The 18,063-nt window shown below is 40.5% G+C and overlaps 1 protein-coding gene across 11 annotated transcripts in view; it reads left to right on the top strand.

Annotated features, from left to right (window-relative positions):
- MICAL2 (microtubule associated monooxygenase, calponin and LIM domain containing 2) overlaps window positions 1-18,063 on the top strand; it is a 117,958-nt gene that overhangs the window by 54,334 nt on the left and 45,561 nt on the right. For 2 of the 11 annotated variants that reach the window (XM_064426169.1, XM_064426173.1), the window contains exons 15-23: window positions 1,542-1,613; window positions 2,194-2,343; window positions 3,474-3,578; window positions 4,782-5,000; window positions 5,207-5,308; window positions 5,903-6,031; window positions 13,493-13,679; window positions 14,747-14,835; window positions 15,187-15,286. In XM_064426169.1, coding sequence (XP_064282239.1) covers window positions 1,542-1,613; window positions 2,194-2,343; window positions 3,474-3,578; window positions 4,782-5,000; window positions 5,207-5,308; window positions 5,903-6,031; window positions 13,493-13,679; window positions 14,747-14,835; window positions 15,187-15,286 — 1,153 coding nt within the window. Of the gene's footprint in view, window positions 1-1,541; window positions 1,614-2,193; window positions 2,344-3,473; window positions 3,579-4,781; window positions 5,001-5,206; window positions 5,309-5,902; window positions 6,032-11,525; window positions 11,625-12,040; window positions 12,122-13,492; window positions 13,680-14,746; window positions 14,836-15,186; window positions 15,287-18,063 lie in introns of all 11 variants that reach the window. The other 9 variants (XM_064426180.1, XM_064426170.1, XM_064426171.1 and 6 more) reach the window with 9 other exon arrangements.

Here is an 18,063-nt window from a genome sequence, read left to right as displayed (position 1 = left end):
GTCCTTGGATTGGGCTGGAGGAGGGATCCTTATCTGGGCGCAGGCTGTGAGAGACCAGGAAGGGGGGCCTGGAGCTGGGGTGGCTGTGGCTGTTCTGGCAGCCTGTGCTGAGCTGGATCATGTTTTCCATTCTCCTCGGAGTGTCAGCCCGGCTGGAGAGGAACTGAGATTTCCTGTGCTCCAGACTAATAAATGAATGGAGGTGTTTACACAATGCAGGGCGCAGCCCTTTTGGAGTCTTGCTCGGCAATTAAATTGCTTTGTCTTTCACTTCTTTGTCAGCATCTTAATGAGAGTCCTTTCTGTCTGATTTCTGAAAGGTAGCATCTTGCTTTGCTCCATTCACTCAAGCAAAAGCTGCTTTTATGTGGCCCAGGCTATTACGCAGAATACATTGTGCTGTTCTGTGTTCACCCTTTCTGGGTGGACTGAGGACTGTAGGTAGTGCAGAGCTGGGTTTTGCTGAGCTGATGCTTGAAAGACAACGTAGCAAAGCAAAGTAATTGAAATATTGTCATCTGAGTCCTTTGGTGTCTGCCCACAACTTGTATGGGATTACTCGTCTTCACTGCATAATGATTTATTGCAAACAGTCTATATGTAAAAAGAAAGCCTGCATTCTTTGATCTTTCTTTATTCCTTTTTGGGGTTTTTTAAGTTGGCTGAGCAGGCACTAAGTTACAGCGTGGGCAAATGCCAATAAGTGGAATATAGTTTGTTGTTCATAAATTGTCACTGTATCAAATCTTCATGACTGAATGTTATAAGAAGTTATAAAAATTTGCCAGCATTGACTACTTTTCAAGTTTGTGCAGACTGAGTATGAAGTATTACTGATTTGTGTAATCTCTAGTTGAATAAAATAATGAAATATGTGTGTGTCTTGAACACAAAAGAAGCAATTTTGTTGCTTAAGTATTGTAATGTTCAGCCATAGTCAGGGAGGTGAACCTTATGAGGAGACAGATCTTTAAGGCAGACAGTAATTGCTCAAAAAAGGAAGTATGACTCTACTATGAATTCATGATCTGCATGCAGACACATGGTTCAAGAGAGACTTGGGGGTTACAGTGAAAGAGTGAGGGGTTTCTGGGTTTTGTTACTTCTTTGGAAAACAGTACGGTCTAGCTGAAAATTCACAGAATAACTCATGCTGTAAAACCTTTTTCTTCAAGGATGTGTTAGTGCTTTATGAATTCTAAACTCCTCAGCACTGAAAGAGGGAAAGATTAAACACCAAGTTGCAGGGCCTGCTCAGCACAGTGTACAAGCATGTGTTCTCATGCACTGGAGTCCAGTGAGAGCTCCCGGTCAGGGGCTGTGTGGCAGCTCTTCCTGCCCTGATAGCTGCTGAGCTGGGGGCTCTGACGAGGGGCAGCAAGACCCCCTGATGCTGGCACTGCTTACCTGTGTGTGCCTGGCTGAGCACAGCCCAGACCTCACCTGCCTGGGGATGGAACTTCTCCTGGGAGGAGCTCATGGGGTGGACTTGGGAATTGCTGCAGTAACTCATAGAACTTGTTTTGGCTTTGCCCTTTCAGGCTGAAGGGAAAACAGAAGAAAATGAGACTAACAAAAGGCGTCGGAAAGGACTCTTTGGTGTCTTTGAACAGGTTGGTGTTTAGTGGTGCCCACCCGTGTCCAGCTCCTTGATGGGCACCAGAGCTAAGGAAGCACTGGGAGCTAGGGGGCCAAGGTTTGGCCTTTGGAGCATGGCAGGGAAAAAACCTCTCCCTTGAAGCCTTGAATTTACTGTGGTGTGCACTAAAGAAGTGCTAAATTAATTTTAATCGTTTGGTAGGGAGTGGAGCATTAACTAAATTGCACTAGTTTTTGTACTGACACAGGAACATTTAACGTATTGGGGTTTTTTCCTTTTCCTAATTGTCTATTTAGACAATTTTTATTTGCAGATTTTGCATTGCAGCTTGGTTTCTACCCCTTCTCTGATTAGTCACCTTTGTGACTCTGCTTTATGAATAGCAGCACTGATTAATGTTCCATTTTACTGTGATCTGGGACCCACAAAAATACTTTTTGGCAATTTTTTGCATGCTAAACATGTCATTTTAATATACTGCAGACTATATTTCCTTTCACCCTTTGCTGAAAAGGACGATGCATTTCTCCTCCTCTCCCTTCATGAGTGTTGTGGGAAACATAAGAAAAACACAGTTTGTTGTTTCCTTGCAGACTTCAGGCTTTCCAAGCCAGGGGACAGACAATGGGAAGGAACAGAATGATGGCAGAGAAGGAATGAACCAGAACAAAGTCAAATCAATGGCAACTCAGCTGCTGGCAAAGTTTGAAGAGAATGCTTCAAATACAATTCTGCAGAGACAGGTAGGTCATAGGTGAACATGAAAGCCATCTCTGAAATTGAATTGTAGTCCCTTCTTGTGAAGGTGATGCAGATTTCTCAGGGAAGACAGGAGTCTGTTAGGGGGTCTTTTAAGTGGGTTGTCTTTTTTAATACTTCATGCAAATTAAAAGTATTTCTCTCAATACTTGGTACACAAATACAACTCATATAGATTGACTAAGGCGTCTAACAATAATGTATTGCTGTGTTACAGTGTCTAGAAATCTCATGGAAGTGAGCCTGTAGAAGTTGTGTTATTTGGAAGTCTAAGGTGGCTGCATACAGTATTGCAGAAGGCCTGTTGTTGCTTATACTTTTCAAATAAAGGACACTGCATATCCTGTGGAGTCTGTCTTTATGGAAAACCTAGGAAGTGTCAAAAGGAAACCTAATCTCTTGCAAGATATGTCTGGCTGCCATTTCCATTCCAAAACTAGGCAGGGTGGAATACATTTGTGCATCGTACAGCGTTTTCGTGGTTTGTTGTTAGTGTGACTACAGGTATTTTAAAAACCATCCCATGCTGCCAAGGTAGATGGGAGAAGCTCAAAATCACTTCAACCAGAAATAGTTGGAATCAGCAGAGTTTAGATCTGTCATCTGAAAGATCTGAAGGAAGGATAAGCAAGTTGTGGATGTTTTGAGAAAGATGGTGGCTTTCTTAATTCTTCATCCATGTATCCATTTGTTTATTTAAATATTTAGGTCCTTCAGTAGTGTAGGCTTTATAGATGTCCAGTGACTTTGTCTATCCTTGAACCAAAGTTGTTTGCACACTACCTGGCTACTTGTCTGTACCCTGAGCTTTCAGTGTGTGGTGAGTGGCCAGAGATTTCCTTGGCCATGCTGGAGGAAGTTATTTTGATCATAAACTCTGTTAAGAAGTACTAAATGTGTTCAACTTTAAGTATATCTTTGATGGTAGAAGTTGCTAATAAAATGGGTAGGTGGCAAAAATATGCAAAATTTGTTGTTAAGCTTCATAGTTATGTGTCTTTAAAAGAAGCTTTTATTTCTTTCTGCCTCAGAAATTCTTTGAATCCTATTTACTGTCTTCCTTTTTTTTCCCCTCCTTATCTCCGTCTTTGCAATTTTAAAAATGCTTTACAAGGAGCTAACAGATAGACCAGCCCTGCTCTCCTCTGACCCTCCTGCTAATCCTCGCTTTGCTAAACCTATGGATCCAAGCCTTCTTCCACCTCAACCAAAAAGGCAGGTAGGAAACTCCTATAGGTAACACCTGTCAAGCACAGCATTTCTCTCACTGCTGGGAACTTGCTGTTATTGCAGAGCTACGTAAGATACAAAGCAGTATTTGGACGGAAACTGCCAAGTTCACAGACGCATTTAGCTGAGAATTGTGAAAACACCATTAAAAAGCTATTTTACACTTGCTTTGCCAAATGAGAAGACTCTCTGAAAGTGTGGAAATACCCTGAAAACACAAGTGTTGATTTCTGTGTTACCATATCTAGACTCCAAATTGTATGAATGTATTTACAAAGCTACATTTAACATGTGAGAAAACTACAGCAGTACCTGAAAGTTTGTGCATATATTTGTGCAAAATTTGATGCTTTGGGCTATTGTAATGATAAGGCTAAGAGAGAAACCTGGCAAAAATATATAAGATAAAAGCTTGAGCATTTAAAAGCTGATATTGGTGCCCAGGTGTTTTATTTCTATAAGTAGAACTTGTAATAAGAATTTCTGCTGAAAGCTCTTTTGCAGCATCACATATATGGGGAAAAATTTTTGACAATGTAGTCTAAATTTCTCTCTTAGTACTTTCACTGAAAGCAATCTCATCTCAAACAGTATTGACATTCACTTTTCATCAGAGTTTCACATTGAAGTAAACATCCTGTAATGGCACTTTAAGAGCAGTCTGCAGTGAAATGAGATCTGTGTTGCATGTGAGAATCTGCAGGTCAGAAGCTATTTTATATGAAAACTCAAATTCAGAGATGTGTTCTGAACTCCTCAGCAAATGCCTTAAATCTGAAATACATTGTATACTGATTTGGATCAGACTAGATCTAGAACTATGGCAAGAATTACTGTTGAAATCCTCATAAATATAATTTGATTACAAGCTGAGTTTCAGGCAGATGTGCTGCTGAAATACCCCAACGCAAAACCTTTGCTGTAAACCCTAGAAAAAGATGTTCTTCTGCACTGCTGCTGAGGTTTTTCACAAAAACTCAGAAGTGTAGAGAAGGATGTCAAGGCCTGCACAAGGATTTATTTCAGTGCATGTGCACAAGCACCAGAAGCTCAGTAGACAGTGTGCAAAGAGTGGTGTGAGAACATTTGATTTCTGGTTATGTGCATGACTGTGCCGTTCTTTCGGAAGCGTCCTTAAAAGCTGCATGGTAGTGCAGAAAGCAGAGTTTTGTTCACTTCAAGTGTTTCCCAGTTTCAGGTGGTAGCTAGGAGTGAACACGAGGTCAGGGAACCCAAACAGTCTTTAAATGGTTCTGATCATATGGCCAGGAGAGCAAAGACTGTGCGCAAAACAGATCCCCAGCCCAGTCTGTCAGAAACCTCTGAAAATCTCGCGTCTGCCTGTTCTGCTGCATTTGTGCTTTCTGGAGTGCTTGAGCGTCTTCAGCACCTGGAGGAAAAAATGAAACAGGTGACAAGCAACTTCTTTTCCTTTCTGTCTCTTAAATGCCTATGACAATCTGTGTACTGTGGTTTTGCTGGCTTGTTCTCTGTTGACTGTAGGTTGTATTAAGACAATAAGTCTTCCTACAAACTTCTGTGTTTTGTTAATGGATGTGATTTTAACTGAAATCTCTCTCTTTCTTTTCTTGGCTGTCCTTCCTTGGCTGTCTGCAGAAAAGAGCTCAGACCATAGCAAATAGGGAATTCCATAAAAAGAACATTAAAGAGAAAGCAGCACATCTCGCCTCAATGTTTGGATACATGGAGTTTCCGAAGGTGAATTTTAAGTTTTGCACCTGAAGAACTGCTGAATTGGAAGATATATAAGAATTCATGAAGGGCAAGAAATTGCAGTGGTTTTGGTTTTAACTTTCTTTCATTCTGTGTGGATCTGAAAAGTAATGTGGATTCCACTGAAACTAGTAAAAAGTGTTGTTTAAATATTATTGCATTGTTAATTGAGGTGAAACAATCTGAATCATAAAGCTAATCAGAGTGCTTTAGCAGGAGATAAATGTGTTCAAATAAGCTATGTGTTGTGCTTAAGCACACACTGCTGGCTCACAGTTTCTAATCAGTTGCTGAGCAGTGGTACTTGGTGCACTCTGGTTTTTGCTGGATTTCATTATGCCTTCTCCCAGCACTATCTTACCTTACTGCACACTGTGAATATTTCTATTAAAGAAGTAGTACAATAATATCATTTACCATGAAGATGCCATGATGATTTCCTTGGGCCCTGACTGTGCAGAGGTAGCAAGAAGAGTAGAACTGTCATTGTGTTTCTGTTTTTTTGATGCATGACTGTGAACTTAACCTGTGTTGATGTCACTGTCTCTTGGGTAACTCTCCTGTTTCTGCTCTACACAGAATAAGCTACCTACTAAAGGCTTACCCCATTCTCAGCCCCCAACTCCCTCTTGCTCTGCACCTCATCATTCAGCTGTTGCTGCTTCATCATCTGTTGGTTCAGCTTCCTCTGCTGTTTCTTCTCAACAGGTACTCTATTAAGAGATTTTTCATGTAAAACCCAAACTTTTACTCAAGCTGCTTGAGAAATGGCTTGGATGGAAGGTGCTGCCAGCAGACCTGTTGTATAGGTTGTAGTTCACATTTAAATCAAAATTTCCCTTTTTGCTGTTGTTAGTTCTGCATGTTTGTAAGAGGAATGTCATCATCAGCAATGGCTCAGGTGAAAGCTGAAGGACAAAACAAATGGCTAACATTTTTTTACTTCAATTCTGAAAATTTTGCATTGCTGCTTATTTTGAATGATCTGCTGTTGGATGATACCACAGGCATGCTGAAGAAAGCTTCACATTATAAAGCAAACTGGGTGCTGTGGGGTTGGTGGCATTTATGTTTCTTTTCGTAAGCATATCTGTCTGCTCTGCAGGAGAAAACCTGCACAATGATGGTTATTTTAACCACATCTTAGAATGGACATGCCTTAGAATTGTATGAGCATTTATCAATACAGACATTTTATTATTGTTTGCTTAATTATTTGTGCTTTAAACTTGCTTCTGCATGTGAATAGCTAGAATACAGTTCTTTGTAACAGCAGACCTTACGGAGAGGAAACATCCATACTTGGAAAGAAGGAGATGACACTTAGGTCAGAGGTACTCAGTTCTTACTGCTGAGGCTGGTGCTAATGGGCTGTGGTGCAATGAGTGCCTGACTCCTAGTACCCAGGGAAATACAGGGGACATGGCCCTTCAAGGACACTGCAAGCTCAGCAGGTGCCTCGCTGCAGTAATCCCCTAATTCCCTTCATTCAGCTTCAAAGTAATTCCTCTGCCTGGATTTACCTCTTACTTTTTTGACTTAAGAGGTACAACATGTGATGGGTTTTAAGCTAAGTCATGGTTTCCAAAAGATTGGGGGCTAATGTTCATTTGATTCGGAGAACTTTGTGACTCTGCAAAGAGAATAAAAAAAGCCCAAAACCCAAACCTAAGCTATCTCAAAAACCCTTTAGAATATGAGAACTAGGCTTTTAATCATGTGGAAACTCTGTCAGAAATAATTTATTGGGATTTTAACATCACTTCTTGGAGAGCCTTTGTCCTGAGCAATCTTTTTTTCTGGATATTTTAAAAACTGGGTTTTGTTTAAAGGGCACTGAGAGCCTTGATTGGTTTGCCTTTGTATTTAAATGGTGTGGCAATAGTTTGTTGTTACTTGGTTTCACTCAGGCTGAGTTTACTTCAGCTGAAAAGTGCTCTCACTAGAGATGCTGGCAGAATGCAGCTCAGCTGAAGCAAGAAAATCTAGTTCTGTCACCAGCACAGTAAATATATGTTCATCTCACTGGGTAAATATTTGGCTAGTTAAGTAGGACTACATTTACACTTTGGCAGATCTACATGCATGAGCATTTTGATGCCTGCATACCCAGCTCCATGTGTTGTACAGGCTGCCAGCCTCTTGTACACTGTGCATTTCATAGGTGTAAATGTGGTGCATTTTGTGTGGCTTTTGGGAGAATTTTTAAACAGCAGGTCTGGTAATGATCAGGTGATCTTTGCTCCTCCTGTCAGGGGCACAGGTGGTGATAGAATCACAGTCAAATTGTTGTCCCTGTGTTTTATTCTTAGAGATTGTTCACCTTTCAGAATGTGAAAATTTTATCCTGCTCTGTAAAGCACTAAATGTGACTAAATGTGTAGTGCTATATATATAAAAATTCAACAGTATTTCAGGTGCACATTGTGGATTTTCAAGTGCTATTCAACAATACGTTTGGACCTCTCTGCTGTGAATATGCCAGAAACTGCCTCTGTCTCTGTTATCTTGAGGGGAGTTATGGGTCTCAAAACTTGAATTTTACTCTCTGTTCTGAGAATTATCATTAGTTGAGTGTAGACTTCAGTATCAGAAAGTGTTTTGGGATTGATAAATCAACAGGAAGAGCTGCTGTGTGTTGCTGTCAAGTGTTTCTTCTTTTCCCCCAGCAAACAGAAGGTAATAGAAGTGTTTTGAGTTCTGTAAGGCTTCATGATATATGACCTATAAATATCAGCACCCTCCCATGATTTTAAATAGCTAGTGCTGTCATTTTAATTTCAGGTGAGTTCTGAGGCTGTTACCAGACATGACAAACCATTGCACCTGTTGAGTTTTGCTTGGAACAGTATTAGTTATGGGGACACAGTTATTGAAAAGGGTGGCTATTAATTCTGTCTAATTACAGAAACTTGTTATTAAGTCTAAGTCCTGCAAGGAACACTTGAAAAGAAAGCTGTGAGTCCATATTCTTTCTTTCACGACATGCAGTCATTACAACTTAGTAAGAATTACCTTCTGTGTGCAATATACCAATAATAATCAGAAGTACTTTCTAGCTTCAATCAGCTGTCAAAATTCACATAACTAGAATTATGAGTTAGCATATATTGTATTACAGGCTGGGCTTTGGTTATTCCTGTTTTCTGCTCAAGGTTGGATTAACCTTCAGAAAACTCTGTTCATCTGAACTTTGCATGAGTGAATCCACACCGTGTGTCGTAAGAACTGGGAAGTTTTTGCAATCAATTTACTCCCTGCAGAGCTTGGACCAACAGCTTCCCTTCAGTGACGTGACTCTAATTGCCAGCAGTAAGCAGGGCTGGGGTGTTTCCTACACACAGTAACTTATTACTCAAATGTTGTTTATCTCAGAGAGAAAATATACGTAGCAGCTTGTATGAAAAGTAAATAAATCACCCTCAAAGCAAAATAAGACCAGGAAAATAATTAAGGATATGAAAGAACAAAGGGAAAGCATTGTATGCTTTTGGAGGCAGAGAGCATGTTTCCTTTGTTTTATGAGAATGCCACTGAGGCTTACTTGGCTGGCTGTGCAGCTCTGAATAATAACACAGGGAAATACAGAAGGCAGCTTTCTCTTCCCATGGTAATAACCACCCTGGTCAACCTGCTGGAAAGCATCGTGCCACTGACAGCTCAACAGTGTGAGGAAATCACAAACACTTGGGATTTTTAAGTATTTTCTGGTTGTTCCCTGAAATTCACCGTGTAAGGTAACTGTTTAGGATTGCTGTTCAGCAAAGGCTTTAAAGCTGCTGGCATAAAGCTGCCTGAACTGTGAGCCTGGTACATGCAGACAGTGGCCCCAGCATTACAAAGCCGTGTGTGACTTCAGTAGAGCAGTAACCTCAGTAGTCTCAGTGCTTCTGAGGGTGGCAGGTGCTCTTGGGGCTGCCCTGGCGCATCCTCATCCTGCCCTGACGTTTCTGGCTGGTGATTGAGTGGCACTCGAACAGAACAGAATGGTTCTCTTGGAAGGGATGTGCAGCAAACATCCCTTGCCTGACCAAGTCAGGGCTGACCAAAAGTTAAAGCATGATTTTAAGGGCATTGTTGCTAAGTTAAATTGAAATCTCACTTGCTTTTACTTGGAATGTGAATTCGCATTCATTATAGGAACATTTGCTTTTTAGTAACATTTTTAAAGTGTGTATAAACATGCAATTTTCTTGTTTTGACTGCTTTAATGTTTACATAGATTGTTCCAATGGATGGAGAACAGAAATCAGCCAACCTGATGAATTTCAAGGTGTAGTTCAGGTTCAAGGATACTTTTCCTGAAATTCAACTACTTGCACTTTAAGCACAGCCTTGTTATTTAACTGATTGCTCCAGTATTTATCTAGTTCAAGGAAAACTTTCTGCTTCAACTGACTTTGAACACTATCTTTTACCTTGGATCTTGTGGACAAGAACTTGTACATTACTTGTACGTGTACAACATGGCCTGGAAATTGCCCAGCATATTCAGAGGTGCAGAATTTGGGGAGGAAATTTTTTTTTTTGTTCCATGTTCTTAAACAAATCAAAGGAATGTAGTTTTCCTGTAGTGGCAAGTAGCACTTATTGCAGTGGTTTATAAAATGCTGTGCCACTTGGGACAGCGTTGTGGTGTGTAATCAGCAGATAACTTTGCAGTTATTACCCACAAGTTGTCCAGGTATTGAGTAATATTTTAAAGTCTTTTTATACTAAACAAAACCAAACAGGATAGAAATTTGTCCCTTAAATGGCCTTTGTAGTTTTAATGTGTATATCTTGTACCTGCCTGGATATCAGGTTAGTTATGAGATGACTCTCAAAAGATAAGGGGAGCTATAAAGGGGAGCATGTTCCCTTGAACTTTTTTATCCATAATAATTTTTGATAACACACCCACAGTGCATTATAAGTGTTCTTAAACTTGATGGAAAATGCTTTAAGATTGTTTTAAAGTATTCCAAATACCGTTGCATTTATATTTTTCTCCTTTGTTTATGGCAACTTTCTGGTGTATTAAAACCTTCAATTAGCAGGACTTGGTGTGGTGGCAGTAGACGAATCACTTCACTGAGAAGAGGGTGACTTCCTTGAGATCTGGGCTCTGTGAGAGGCAAATGGAGTATTAGCTATGATATCATGTGTCATACGTATAATGGAAAAAAACAGTGCCCTGAGTTCAGAAGCAGAGCACCAGACCCCTGGCCAGACCAGGATGGCCCTTGCTGCATTTGCTACCAGAGAGGCTGTGGGATCTTACATTGACTAGAAAGCTGAAATCCCAATCAATACAGGAAATTTGATTTATAGTGGAAGATATTTCTGTAAATCTGTGAAGCCTTCACTGTCTGTTTTCCAGGAGCAGAGTACCTCCCTACTTGCTGCCACTCACACACTCATGCACACACACTTTTCCCCTGTTCCAGTCCCCAGGCAGGTGTTTGGGCAGGGAAGCACAGACCATGCAGTCACTGGTCTGTCCACTTGCATTTGGAGCCACAAAGCCTAAGCCACTGCTGGCTCCTTGCAGACCTGATTGATACGTTTGGTTAAAAATAGCCTGACTTTCATGGCTGTAGCAGTGTGATGAGGCAGATTAAAGGAGAAGTTTTCCCTCTCACTAGCGTGGTTTCTCCAGTTCTCTCTGGCATTGCAATGAGTCACTGGGAAGAGGGCAAATGGTTGCCCTGTGAGCACCAACAAAACATTTCTGTGTGGGGCTTGGCTCATACATTTGCATAGAATGTTCCCTGAAATGTCACAGTTTGGGAGTGTTAATATGGAGGTCAAACCCACCCCTGTTCTGAAATGTAACAGCCAAGTCCCAGAGAAGTTGAAGTGAACAATAGGGGTTTTTTTTAATGTCCAATGTCCAGCTCAGATAGCCAGGCAGTGGCTCCCAGCTCAGCCCTTTCTGAGCTGAGAAGCCTTGAGGAGAAGCATTTGCTCCCATCAGGAACTTCTCAGTCATCCTCAGGGAAAAGTCTGTGGGCTGCACAGAAGCCTTCTGTGGCCCCACGCTGGTTACGCATGAACATGCTTGTGCTCTGCTGGGCTTCCCCTCTGCTCTTTCTCCTGCCTCCCTGTATCAATGTTTGCATGCCCAAATCATTCTTGTCCTTTTTTGTCTTTAAATTCTCTTTCAAGGGTAACTAAAGCTCTTCCTTCTATTCTTCATCTTCCTCCCTTTCCTGGTTAGACGACTGTAGGAAAGGTCTCACGTGCAATTGGAGCTGTGGCTGAAGTTCTTGTAAATCTGTATGTGAATGATCACAGACCCAAGCCACAGCTTGAACTGGTAAGACTAAACCCACAAAGAAACAGTAACTTGACTTAAGGGTAATGTTCCCAGAATGCCATCCTGACTTAAGAGCCCAGTTGTGGAGCACTTGAAGCCTTATGAAAGGTCTAACACTATATGAAAGAATCAAGTGCACATCGGCACAATGTGCTGATGGAAATGTTGCTCTCCACGTCTTCTATTTCTATTTCTGTTACTTGACTGTGTGAATTAAAACTTCAGGAGGCTTTTATTAAATGTAATCACTGTAGAATTAGTAACAGAAGACAATTATTACTTAGGGTGGCTTCTAAAGAAAGTTTTGTGCAGTACATGCTCATGGAGTTATTTTTAACACTCGAGTGTTGAATCACCGTGCCTCCTTTTGAAGAGGACTGTTTCTCAACTCTGACACTGTTCTGTGTTGAATTCAGAAGCGGTCTCTGGACAGAGCTGCAGGTTCTTGCCCCATTCCTCAGTTACCATCTGCTGCCTCCACCACTCAGAGCTGTCAGGTACTGGGAAGCCAAGTAAGGTGTTGTGTGTGGTGATGACACTTTACTTACCAGCCAGCACTAAACTCAGTTGTTTCAGCTTCACTGTAACTATCTGATCTATTTAATACCATGGTTTTAAAAGCACATCTGTGTGGTTTTCCATTTGCATGGTTGTTTGTTTGGAAAGATTCATGCTCTAAAATGATCCATCGGAGCAAAATTGATTACTAATGGCAGATCTGGAATAGAATTCTCAACTTCTGAGCACAAGACTATGTGACAATGACAATTGTGAGTTCTACTTAACATTAAAAAATGGTTCCAAGGCTTTCTTTTGCTCACAAATGAAAGATGAGTTGTGTGGACTGTGTGCTACTGTCTGAATGTGCCTTGGACTTTTCCTCCTCCATCCCATGTGTGCTACCTCTCCTGTGGCAGCAGGGATAGTGGCAGGGGAGGGAGGTGGTGATGGATGTGGCGGGCACAGCACGCTCACCTGTACCAACCTGTAACCAACCATAATACAGTAATGCACAGTAACATCCTCAACCTGCCTCTAATAAGAAAAGGGAAGTCCAGTGGCATCTAATCAATTTCTAGTTCACTTTTCTGTACCTTGCATGTGTATGTAAGAGGGGATGAGATTCGTGGCAATTAAAGAATGTTAATTACCAGCCTAATTTCAACAGACTTTGAAAATAGTTTCATGTGGTTAATATGGATTGTATTTTGAATGCATTGAAGATGTTCTGAATGTGCGTGGTAGGAAACAAAGTGATTTTTAAAGCTAACCAAGCCCCAGGTTGGGCTGTAGTCTCGGGAGGAACACAGCTGAGAGGGGAGGCACGGCTGTGGCAATGGGAAGGGTGGTTCAGACAGCAGCTTTGAAGACTGACTGTCTGCTTTTCCTCCTGGAACTTAAAGCACAAGCCTGTATTGTCCTCCAGATTGTGTCTGAACGGAGAGTTCAGGGTGCTTTTTTGCTTGGCTGCAGATGCAAGTCTGCTGTTTGAGGCTGGTGAGGTTTGTCTTCACCTTCTGAGAGAGACACGAGTCCCGGAGCCAGGATGGTGCAGGGTGATGAGGGAGCACTCAGGGATGGTGCTGCTCTTGGACCTGAGTAACCAAAATGTTGGTGAACTCCCAGAGGGAAACTGGATGCAAGTCCAGCATCAAAGTCACCCCTTTAAAGTCCTTGTGATGTCTGATTTATTAATTTCTGCATAAACCTATAGAATTGCAATAATGAGTAATTAAAAAGCTGACTGATGCCTACTGTAATTTTGCTTGGAGGGTGCTGTGCAACCCTTCAAGCAGCTGCCCCCTTCATAAGGATTTATATCTGGGTGTGGAGCCACAGCTTTATGTTCTGTTTTTATCTTTGAACAGGGTTCTCTGCGAAAAGAATTCCCCAAGTCCATCGGGGGGAGTGACATTTGTTATTTCTGCAAGAAACGGGTCTATGTCATGGAGCGGCTGAGTGCAGAAGGCCACTTCTTTCACAGGGAGTGCTTCAAGTGTGAAATATGTTCTACTACACTCCGCTTAGGAATTTATGCCTTTGATGTTGAAGAAGGTAATGTAGGAGCTATTTAGGAGTATTTTGAAATGTCTGAGTATTGGTGCTCTTACTGGAGCGAAGGGGAAAGGTCTGTCCTGGTAGCACGGTCAGGAGGAGGTCTGCCAAGTGTGCTGTTTGTGTCCCTGCTATCTTTGAGTCCTTGTACTTGCAGTCCTAGTTTTTCAAAAAAGTTGAGTTATGACAGACCTGAGCTGTAAATGAAGAAATCCTCAGTGGAAAATAAGTTGAGTGTGCAAAATGCACTCTGTTGAATCACAGGTCGAAGTAAGGGGGGAAAAAGGGGTGAGGTGTCTCCAATAATATAGAGTTATTCTTATCTCCATTTAAAACTGGCCATTAAATAACATGATCTATAAGGATCAAGCCATAGCAGTGGCAGATTTACATGGATGCAGGGAACGTAGGTTATTTCTGTTACAATGTTATGGTCAGGAGCTGAGAGCAGTAGGACTGACCAAGCACAGTCTGATTTATTTCAGACTCCAGGCTGCTGTAGAACAAGTGGTTCAGATCTTGGGTGCTTCATCCCACCTAAATCCTCTGGGGTTTTCCTTCCTTTTTTTTTTTTTTTTTTTTTAGTTTGGAATGGAATTATCAAACTAAATTGAAATTCCCTGGTCCCTTCCAAAGTATTTGAGTAGATCAGAGTATTAACCTGATCTCCCTCTGCAAAAATATTAAAGATTCAAGGTCAAATTGGTTCTTTTTCAGTATGGATAAACTGCAAAGATGTATTTTTTAGCAGATTATTGACTTTTTTTTCTGCTTGATGTCTTTTGTTGGTTTGTAACTTTGTATTTATGGGATGTTGGTTTTCTTGCTGTTTATTAATCTTATATCTGAGAGGTAGATAAATGACCTTGTTTTACTGGACTAATGTGCAAATCTGTAAAAGAAACCTATTCAGAGCAGTTAGTCAGAATGAGTGCCAGGTTTCCTGTTCCTTTTGCTGCCCAACTGTTCATTATCCTGGTTTCATTTTTTTAATAGATGCAACAGTGATTTTTCTGTCCATATATGAATAAATAACATATGCTGTAACTGATTTTTTCCTCTTGTAGGTAAATTTTACTGTAAACCTCATTTTACTCACTGCAAAACCAGTATGAAACACAGAAAGAGAAGGGCAACAATACAGATCCATGGAAAGGTATGGAGTGATTTTATTGCCAATGCAATATTGAGGCAGCTTTATCTGGGGCAGGGTGAAATACTTGTGTGTGTGTGGATGTTTTCTACCTCATGTGCAGTAAAATCAGTGCTAAAATACAAACCTCATTCTGTGAGTTTGGCATATTTATAATCTGGTTCTCAATGGAATCTGTGCAAAGTACAGTTGAACTTAGCAAAATGTATATAAAGACTTGAATATATATAAAGTTTTCATTTCCAGTTGAACTGGAAATGAAAATGTATATAAAAACTGAAGACGGTAGCAGAAACTGGACTTACACACTTTAGAATCACATTTAACATTTTATTTTTTAATGCTTTTCCTAAGGAGGCGATAGATGCATGGAAGAAAGTGGAAGCCAAACCCACAGAGATCACCACAGAAAGCAGTTTGTCCACTGCTAGCAGTCCAGAGGACAGGTCCCCAGGTATCCTGACTTCCTTCTTACGGGGCACGCTAAGCTGGCCCCTGCGGGTGACCAGGGATCTGCTTGACATTCCCAGCCGCCTGTCTAACTGGATGCATGGTTTCCTGCACGCTACCCTCCTCCATTTCAGGGACAATGCATATAACTATACCTACCTGTACGAACTCCTGAGCCTTGGGGTGCCACTCCTCTGTGCTCTCCTAGAGGTACTCGCTCACATGTACCGGGAAGCAGAGCTCTCACTTGAAAACGTGCTTGAATGGGTGAAAAGATTCCTGTAGGGTTTGAACCCTACTGTGGGTCTTGCTCAGTTGTGCCTTTCAAATTTTCAAAATTAACGGCCTGGCTGCTTTCTCGAGGGGAATTTTTGGTTTGGAGGGCTTTGTTTTTGGTCTTCCTGCAATGTGACGCATGACTTCATTGAATGGTGGATTCCTTCTCATAGCAGCGAGGTACAGTTGAAATTTTCAAAACAAAATGTACTGTATGTTAGAGCATGAAGGACAGTGTCCAGACACATTTCCAGAACATGGAGTCAGATGAAGGATATTTTCTAGATTATTTCCCCACCTGTTTTATTCTGTGGTCAGACCATTGGAGAAGATGGTACATTTTGAAACCATTTTTCTTCCTATTCTCCCCAGCTAGTTTTATTCTTTTTTCAGTTAGACCATGAAAAAATGTATGTTCTTTCAGGAATATTTCTGACAAATGTCTGGGGTTTGAAACCCGAGTATGGCATGTAGCTTTTTTTTTTTTTCTTGCTTTCATCTTTGCTCTAGGTTATGAGATTTTTACTTGCATGAATGTGATTCCAAAAAATCATGTACGTAATTCACATTGCTCGTAGTCATGCCTTCTACATTGATTTACATGTGATGGATACCTTTTGTTGATAGTGGGTATTATCTGTTCTAATTTATTTGAAGTTTTTCAATAAATTTGAAGAGCAAATGATAGCTGAGTGAAGGCTTGATTGAAATTTTAAGTCAAAGGAACTGGTAGAAAGAAGTAGACCAGACATTCCTCAAGTCAAGGCTTCCTCATTTGGTGGCTGATATGAGGCATATCAATTTATGGAGCACTCCTCTGTAACTGAAGTCACTCCTTTCGTGCCTCTGGTCAGGCACTGCTCCGAGTCTCTTTTGGAATTTTTTAAAAATGCAGGTTTAAAAGGAACATTAAAAGCCTAAAAATATATTCTTAGGCGATAACTTCTTACTTTGGTAATTCATTTCAATGCGTGCAGCTGGTGGCAGAAAGGTGAAATTCTATTACCTGGAGCAGCAGATGAGTAAATTTTTTTCAGATGTCCCTCAACCTTTATCAGAAGGTGTACCATAATCTATTAAACAGCAAGGACACAGTGACATCCCAATGCTCATTACTTTCAGCCTAGTTAGCCAGCGAGGTAAGCATGCTCCCTGCCTTTCAAGTACTTATTTATATTCAGAAGTTTACGAGGAAATAGGTAATCCAGTATGTGTCGCCTAAAACGAAAAGCACCTGTAGCATTTATTTGTAGCCAGGAGAATGTGGTGTAAAGAATAGGAAATACTGTTGCGTTCAGTTAGTAGCAAAATTGAGAGTCACCTGCCAGTGGTCTCAAATGACTGTGCTGCCTGTAGGCTGGCAGGTCCTGGGGTTTGTTGTTTTCTTTTGATTTGATTTAATATAATGTGGGAAAAGATGATTTGAATTGTTTTGCCTCTTAGATATGAAAATGAAATGTGTCTGCTGTTTAAAATAAATGACAAACTGGATCTTTCTTCTAGATAGTTTGACTTTCTTTAAACTATGAGGATGAACTTTTCACATTGTAGAGTGGTTATGTATTTTGGGGAAAAATTTGTTATTTTTATGCACAGAACTTGAAAAAGTGCTTGAAGAAAATCGTTAGATATAAGGTAGCATTCCTTTGACATAAATTGCCTTTAATGCTCAAATATGTATTCAGCCAAACTTTGCTATGACATTGAGTGGACACAACAATAATTAGAGTTACATAGTGGCCATCTGTATATGTGTAATGTATCTGTACCTTACAGCATTTTAAAAACCTGACTTGGAAACCCTGTACTATTTTTAATAATTTTCTAATGATGGTAACTGTTTCACCCTCAAAAGGAGGCAGTCTGCAGTGTGGTAAATCCTGCAACACAGCAAACTGCTGGGCAGTCAAGTTTCCAAATTTGGGCTGCCATCAATTTTGGTTTCAGTTTGTCAATAGGAGAGTCTTTAGGAACACTTCTTCTTTAAGTGTTCTCCTGATGTTTGCTACGGCAGAGAGAGCATCATGGTAAATGTAGAGAAAATGGTGGTGTAGTAAGAAACTTGGAAATATCTGGCCAATGAACATAAACCAAATTAATCTTCCTAGTAAAAAGTGTAAAAAGAAGATTTAAAAATCTTTAAATAAGATTGAAAAAAATAAAATTTTAATTAAAAAAATTTAAAAATTTGTATTGGTTTTATATAGATTTGTATAACAGGGCATAAATCCCTACATTTCCACAACAGAATTCAGGAACTTGCATAATGAAAATGTTTTCCTGAGGAATCTTAATTACCATGCATATTCCACTGGGGTTTTGCAGGTAATTCTGTTGGGAGGGCTGTTTTATTGGTATCACTCCAACTGGTCAATTTTTTGACTTCTGTATCTTACTGTTCTGCTAGTAATACTCATAGCTGCTTGTCCTCATGGATAATTGAATGAAAAAAAGGCAGTTTCATTTTGGCCAGTTATTCATTTTACCAGTGTAATCTTCCTGATG

Source organism: Passer domesticus, chromosome 6 (assembly GCF_036417665.1).
Source record: "Passer domesticus isolate bPasDom1 chromosome 6, bPasDom1.hap1, whole genome shotgun sequence".
NCBI classification, from domain to species: Eukaryota; Metazoa; Chordata; class Aves; order Passeriformes; family Passeridae; genus Passer; species Passer domesticus.
This window is presented reverse-complemented; position numbering and strand designations above follow the sequence as displayed.